We start from the raw sequence: 7,693 nt of genomic DNA, 5'->3' as shown, positions 1-7,693 counted from the left end.
CGCCACTGGTTCTATTAAAAAAGATAGGTTATTAAATAATGGTAAAAAATTAAAGAAACAAAAGAAAGAGCAAACATAAAAGTATATCGCTCTAAATAACAAAAAAATTGATATTTCTTTTAATCACCGTAGGTTGTCATTCATTTTAAGCAGTTGTCCAATGTTTACCATATAAGATTTACAAATATTGATTTTTGTAAAATGTGAATTATGAAAATAAATTATGATATAGAAAAAAATGGTTATTTTTATAATCTTTAATGAACTAAAACATTTAAAAGAAAGGAAAATCATGAGAAATTTCGCAAAACACCTACGACATATTCACGAAACACCGGTTAAGAACCACTGGGTTAAAGGTTCGGTTCGATCCTGTGCCATGAAACGGTCACATTCGTGAACAAAAATGAAACAAATTGGTTTCCTACGATGAAATCATACAGGTGTCATAACCGAGTGTATCGAGAAATCGAACCTCCACACCCGTGCTTTGTCTGTGTTGTTAATCACGACCAGTTCGTGATATTTCAGTAACAAAAAATTGTTTAACAGATTGAACAAACGACCATGCCCTTCAGTGAGTACTGCGACGTGTAAAATGTCAGTGCTTGCATTTTACACCAGAAATATAAAAATTCATTGTCCATATTTATAAAAAAGAAATTAATTATCGATAAATTGAGTTTAAATATTTTTCTGAGGATGCATAAATTTACTTAAAGCAATTATAGTATTTGTTTATGTTAGCTTATTTGTTTGATATCATATAAATTTAATAATTCAGCACATTTGGTAAACATTACTTTTCAGATTTACTCACTTTTAATAGAATTCTCACACCAAATAGTACTGAGTATCGTTATTTTCCTGTTACAAAATCTCGCGTGAATTTGAAAATACAGGCTGCTCATGATGCAAGAATTTCTTTACGAAATCATTTGGGAGCAGATTCTGATGTTTATGAGGTATATCTTTTTGTATAGTGATAATTTTGAACCGTTTAGTTATTTATGATACAAATGTATAGATACGGTTTCTGTAGATTATTATTGGAGGGTGGGGAAACAAAATATCAGCAATAAAAAAGAATGGTGAAGAACCTGTTGTAGCAGAAGCAGAAACTAAAGATATATTATATCCTCATGGAAATTGTAACTTTTTGATACAGTAAGAAATTGATGTATTAGCTTTTCCTAGATTCTATTATAAAGTTAATTATTCAAGTTCCATTTAATATTTATAGGTGGTCGTGTGATGGTTTATTAAGTTTTAAGCATCAGAATAATGAATGTATTATGTCATACAAAGACAAAAACCCATTTATTATAAATTATATTGGAGTGAGTACAGTATGTGGTGCTACAGGTGAATTTTTAATAGAAGGTATGTTTCAGCGATTCTATATAGAAAACTTTAGCGATAATTAGTAAATGATTATTACTGCCTACTGTTTTCAGAATCCCAGTACACATCTTTAGCTATTAGACAACAATTGCTGGATACATGTAATTTCTGGGAAGATTATAACGAGTCGTTTGGGCTTCCACAAAATGCTGTAATGGTTTCAGAAGATGGTTTATATATAGGTCGAGCACATCATAGAGATTCTTTTACCCCTGGAGGTATTAGAAATAACATATGTACAATTGTGTGGGATGGTGCTTCCCATGACAAGAAAGAATTTCAAGTACTCTGTGGTAAAAGTATAAGCTGGGTAAAGTCATGGGAAGGAAGTGTTCCATTGAATGCACTTCCTGCTGGCGAGACAGAAGATGGACATGCCCTTTTCATAGGCAGAGTTTTGCATGAAGGTATTTATTATGTAGGGAAAGTACAACCAAATCATCAAGTATGTTATATACCTATTAACGGTCGAGAAGAACCTTACAAAGACTATGAGACTTTAATTATTTGCGATAATTGTGCTATCGAACATATTGGAAGATAAAATGTTTCAACTATTACAAAACACAAATAAGGTATACAAGTAAGCATATCACCTAATATGTTCTTCTATCAGAGTTGCGAGAGTATCTAGTTTCTCTATCATTTTCAACATATATCTCTATCATTTTTAACATTAAAAGTGGTAAGAATTTAAATTAATTATTTCTGGGAATATTTAAATTGTGGACTACTTTAAATCTTTCAACAAGTATGTCATAATTTATCCTAACAGAAAATTGTTCTGGAGAAGCGGCTTCTGCTTATTTCTAGAAATTTGTACTATAAATATTATAGAAACAAATCTAATATACTCACATTTCTTATGAAAATATTAACAAAAATATTTATTATTTCGCGCAATTCGAACTATATGCAACAAATACCGTGTACTTACAAATACCACAGTCCCCTTATTTGTCAACATTATTTTTGTAATTAGTCCTTTAACTAATTGCTATGAATTCCTAGATCAGTATTGGAGTTGCCTAGAGACATGAAAGTCAGTAAGGTGATATGTTTACTTGTATAGCTATGTATGTAATTAGTCAATGATGCAAAGATGTTTATTTTTCTTATAAAATATAAAGTATTTTTTTAAGCACCATATAATTATTCCAAATTCAATGTGATGAAAACAATATAAGATATTAGAAGAATATATAAAAAAAAGAAAAGAAAGATTATGTAATATGTACTTAAGCTGGTTTTTGCCTAAGGATTAAAGCAAAAATGGAAATTTTTAATAAGAAGCTGTTGTCTATGGAAATAAATACAAGCATTAAGGAAAGTAGAATCTAGTCACTTTTCTTTATCAACAATTCAGAAATATTATTTGTTCCTTAAACAGTGTTACCGAGAACTAATCCAAATTGGAGTGCAATCATTGTTGAGAAGAAATGCACAAAATGTATGTAATGATGTAAATAATGTATGTATGTAAAAAATGCCAATAAACCTGACCTTAAAATAAATAGTATTTATCAAAACAAAGATATTGTTCAATTTTTTTAATAACTTAGATTTTAGATTTTAACGCGCAAATGCGTTATGTAAACCCGAAATATAAAAACTTTAATTTGTTTTAAAGGAATGTATAAACACCTCAGCCAACATCAGGTAGGAAACAGAGTAGAATCACGAAAGCAGGTTAAAAATTGATCAAAAATGTTAAATAAATTTTTCACAAAATACATACTAATATTAGATACAAATAGTAACCATATAAAATAGTAATAATAATATATTAGGCGTACCTTATTACTCGCGACGCTATCAATTAAGTCGTAAAGTAATCTTTGGATGCGAGAACATCAAATAAGTCCTGCTGTAAAATGCATTATTTTGGTAATTTACTTTCAGTGAAGTTTAGCAAAATACTATAGTAAGTGTTTGACCACAGGTGGGAAAAAATTTAAGGGGTGATTTTAGACATCAAAATAAGATGAAAATCAAGAATAATGAAATTGCGGTTCAACCTCCGTTTGTTAATTATATTCAAATATATTTAATAATAACTAATTACGATGCTTATAAATTATACATAATGTTTTTAAAAAATTCATACAACAAAACTATGGTGATTTCGTCTACTTACCGATATTTCATTACTTCAGAATTTCTTCCATCACACAATCAGAAAAAAATACAGAAAACGAAAGCATCAAAGCTATAGAAATAAAGACTGGATTGAACAACAAAAAATTAAGCGTCTATTCTGCAGAAAAGCAAATAAAAACCGAAAAACGATCTTCACTTCTGAACGGGCGCGAGGAAACTTGTTAGAAGCGCGATCGTGTATGCGCAGTAGCTGGCAATCACGTGACTACAATTCAAACATCTATAAATTCTTCAAATAAATACCTTTATAAAAACATGTTTAATTGCGACGTTTATTGAAAGATACATATATAATTGCTATATAGTAACACGATAATATCTTATATATTCTGAAAATGCACAAAAATCCAACAAATTTCTCAATAGTACTTAAAAAAATAGTACAAAATTCACCCTTGCGATGAGCTCTGTTCTTTACCGCCATTTTTTCCGAAGTGGATTGCGCGCGCAGCTTTGAAAATGATAAGAACATCGCTCGAGGCGCCATAGTATCAAATCTCGCCACTTCTGGATCACTATAGCCATTTCTATCGCTCTCATATCATCCATCTGTTACAATGAATAAAATAAATAGAATATTACTCATATTTTACTTTAACTATAACCTGACACCTATAAAACACATCATAAGTGATTGCATGTCATATTTCTAGCAATTAGTCCTCACTTTCAAATCATTTTAGATTTAAGATTATCTAATTTTATTTCCTACTATTCGTAGGAACAAAAAAACCGAGATTCGAAGATTCTAAAACTTTTACAAAGTTTTAACTAATCAATTTTATTACACAACAGTGCATTTTCAGTTGGACAAGATATTTATCAGTTAAAATATATATATATACTACCGTAGGTTACGTAACCGCCTATTAAATTCGTTTCTCTTATTCATATTTCGCGCTTTTATTTTGAAGTTCCATAGTTTACCACGCGAAATTTTGTGTTTGTTGGTATAAAATTTACATTGAGTATCTTGTCTATATTAATTTTACATTACAATAATATTGTGCGCAATTTGGCACAAAAAATTGCCCTATCTTACTGCAGAATGGCTTAAAAAATTGCTCTTTTTTTGTCCATTATTACTCTGTAATTAATTTTAATTGCTCACCTCTAGTTTTCCAGAAATCTGTAAAAAAAAGATCGTGCTATTCGTACCGACGCGAAGTTGGTCGCATGTGTCAATCTGCTAGGTTATACCGACGCATAAAATTTGTCGTATCTCAATAAATGACGACTTAAACAATTACTCTTTATTTCCTCCAATTGAAAGTAATTGATGAGCAATTATGGGCAATTAAAGAGCAATTTTTTGACCGATGTTTTATTGAATTTGGTTACTAGTGTGAGCTAACTTCACATGGGTAGTTTGGCGCAATCTCATATTTGACACGAAAATAAAAGCGTGGAAGCTGAATGTACGTTGAGTGTACGTTGCATGTTCATTGTACGTAAACGATTTCATACAAGCACGTTTTTGATTAACGACGACACTGTTTTGTACCAAAGGAAATATATTGAGATAAATTCGACTAAAGATGTTTAATCAAAGCGGTGGGTTACGAACTGGTACAGGTTCTTCATCTAATCCCATGCAAGATTTTGAGGTTGTCTCTCCTCCTGACGACTCAGTTTCTAGTCTTGCATTCAGTCCAGCCTCTATTCCGCAAAATTTTCTCGTTGCTGGATCGTGGGATTGCAATGTTCGTTGTTGGGAAGTTGAGCAGTCTGGTAAAACAGTTCCTAAATCAATGCAGTCCATGGCAGCGCCCGTTCTCGATGTTTGCTGGAGTGATGTGAGTTCAACAATTTTGTTTTAGTAAATGAATTTCCTCAAAACACCCTCTGATATGTGTACCTTTTTTTAAAAAATAGGATGGAACAAAAGTATTCATGGCATCTTGTGACAAAACAGCAAAATGCTGGGATTTAGCTTCGAACCAGAGCATCCAAGTTGCAGCGCATGATGCACCCATAAAAACTTGCCATTGGATCAAAGCGAGTACATATTCCTGCCTTATGACAGGTTCTTGGGATAAAACACTAAGAGTATGATTCTGTTCGCCATGTTCCTAATGTAATACTTTCTCACTATAAGTTTATATCTTAACAATATGAAATTTAACCATTCATGAGCACACTGGGTTCATTTTGTCTGGAATGAACTCCTATTTTTCTGTGAACTTTTTCCAAATTCTTATGTTTTCTGATTAATCCTACAAACATTTGATTCAAATAGCAATCTTATATCAGAGTAGAAACTCCAATTAGTATTCCAGAACTTTATCATATTTGTTGAAAGTTTAGAACAGTAAAACACATAGTCATATACAAAATAGATCTATTGTGTCTATGAAAAGTGCAAAAATCAAGTATGCTCATGGAGAGTTAAGAACATAATTGTGGGTTTAATACATGTGCGTAAGTAACAAAAAATACCAGTACATAAGACATTTTATAACTAGTGATACACATGAAAAAGTGGTGAGTTTACATGAAAAAATGATTTAAAGGTAAAGCAAAAAATTAATTTTGATTTTAAGTAAGGAAAATGTGTCTCAAAGTTACAGTATTTCCCTTATCTTTGTATATCTTTGAAGTGTTACAAAACTGAAACTTAATTCTTTCCAAAAAAATGCTGAAGTTACTATATTTTTATTTATGTACAACTAAAAAAAAAGGGAAAAGCAAAGAAGAAGATATTTAATACTTATAGTGAGAAATTTATGTATTGCTGTACTCTAATAGTATAATGTTAATTAAATGTGTTTTAGTTTTGGGATTTGCGAAGTCCTAAACCAGCTATGACCTTAAATTTAATTGAAAGGTGTTATTGTGCAGATGTTGTAAGTATATAGAGTATATAGAAAGTTTTCATTTTTTTGTAATGCTAAATAATTTGTTAAATAGTAATCATCTCTGATTTATAATAGGATTATCCAATGGCAGTAGTAGGAACTGCAGCACGTGGGCTGATAGTTTATCAGTTAGAAGGCAGTCCTCGAGAATATAAAACAGTAGAATTGAACCTAAAATATCAGTATCGTTGCGTTGCGATTTTTAGAGATAAGAAGAAAGTTCCTACTGGTTTTGCAATTGGTAGTACAGAGGGTCGTGTAGCGATACATCATTTAAATTTAAGTGCAAAAGAAAATTTCACTTTTAAGTGTCATAGAGTGAATGGAACACCTAATGGATATCAAGATATATATGCGGTTAGTATGATCATAAAATGAATTCAATAAAATGTAATTACAAAGGTAATAAAACGTAGACTGATGACTATTTTTTGCTTAGGTAAATGACATCGCGTTTCATCCGGTCCATGGTACTGTTGCGACCGTTGGAGGCGATGGCACCTTTGGATTCTGGGACAAGGATTCGAGAACTAAATTAAAATCATCTGAGCCTATGGAACAACCTATCACCCGATGTTGTTTTAATCACAATGGACAAATATTTGCGTACGCGGTATCCTACGATTGGTCAAAGGTAATAATGCACTGTGTATATTTATTCAGATTTTAAAGTTAAGGAATGAAAGATACGTTGAAAAGTACATAAATATTCATAAATTTTGTGAATTTCAATTAATTTAATTTTATATACATCAGTAATTCTAAAGAAACATTATAGCAAATAGTACTTTATACTAGTATCCTCTTTAAAACTGTAAGTTACAATTTTTGTAACATTTAAAAGAAAACTGATTATTAATTACAGTACTGTTAACATTACAGGGTCATGAGTATTATAATCCAGCGAAGAAAAACTCCATATTCCTTAGACCGTGCTTCGAAGAACTAAAACCTAAAGCTACACCATAAAATCGTAGAAGTGTCCATAATTTAGCTAAGACAATTTTTATATGTGATGCGTTTTCGAGATACAGTTTTTATAATTACAAATACAGAATATGCCTTATTCACATCGATAAATTATACCATTTTCTAACTTTTAGTTGTACTAATGAAGCTTTCCAATTTTACTTTGTCATAATAAATTGTAAATAGTTTGGTATATATAGATATAATACAATTGTAGTTTACATGTTTCCTTTGTGTTCTAGACTTTTTTTCTTTTTATTATTTCGTCACATAAGCCCATTGTACAAAGTTGTATATACATG

At 30.8% G+C, this 7,693-nt stretch overlaps 2 protein-coding genes across 3 annotated transcripts; both read left to right on the top strand.

Moving 5' to 3' along the window:
* The first annotated feature begins 274 nt into the window (after window positions 1–274).
* LOC143188956 (C3 and PZP-like alpha-2-macroglobulin domain-containing protein 8) lies at window positions 275–2,931 on the top strand. Its single transcript, XM_076393517.1, has 5 exons — window positions 275–577; window positions 811–965; window positions 1,043–1,167; window positions 1,244–1,383; window positions 1,458–2,931. The coding sequence occupies exons 1-5, from the start codon at window positions 568–570 to the stop codon at window positions 1,946–1,948; spliced, it is 921 nt and encodes a 306-aa protein (XP_076249632.1). The 5' UTR covers window positions 275–567; the 3' UTR covers window positions 1,949–2,931.
* Window positions 2,932–4,685: 1,754 nt separating this feature from the next.
* Window positions 4,686–7,620, top strand: Rae1 (ribonucleic acid export 1). 2 transcript variants are annotated; one of them, XM_076375475.1, is made up of 7 exons: window positions 4,686–4,982; window positions 5,074–5,360; window positions 5,440–5,613; window positions 6,339–6,410; window positions 6,498–6,779; window positions 6,862–7,056; window positions 7,305–7,620. In XM_076375475.1, exons 2-7 carry the CDS (start codon window positions 5,103–5,105, stop codon window positions 7,389–7,391), a joined length of 1,068 nt encoding a protein of 355 aa, XP_076231590.1. In that variant the 5' UTR covers window positions 4,686–4,982; window positions 5,074–5,102; the 3' UTR covers window positions 7,392–7,620. The 2 variants fall into 2 exon arrangements, with proteins under 2 accessions (XP_076231590.1, XP_076231589.1); XM_076375474.1 differs by having other exon boundaries at window positions 4,687–5,360.
* The last annotated feature ends 73 nt before the right edge of the window (window positions 7,621–7,693 follow it).

This window comes from Calliopsis andreniformis, chromosome 3, assembly GCF_051401765.1.
Source record: "Calliopsis andreniformis isolate RMS-2024a chromosome 3, iyCalAndr_principal, whole genome shotgun sequence".
NCBI lineage: Eukaryota > Metazoa > Arthropoda > Insecta > Hymenoptera > Andrenidae > Calliopsis > Calliopsis andreniformis.
This window is presented reverse-complemented; position numbering and strand designations above follow the sequence as displayed.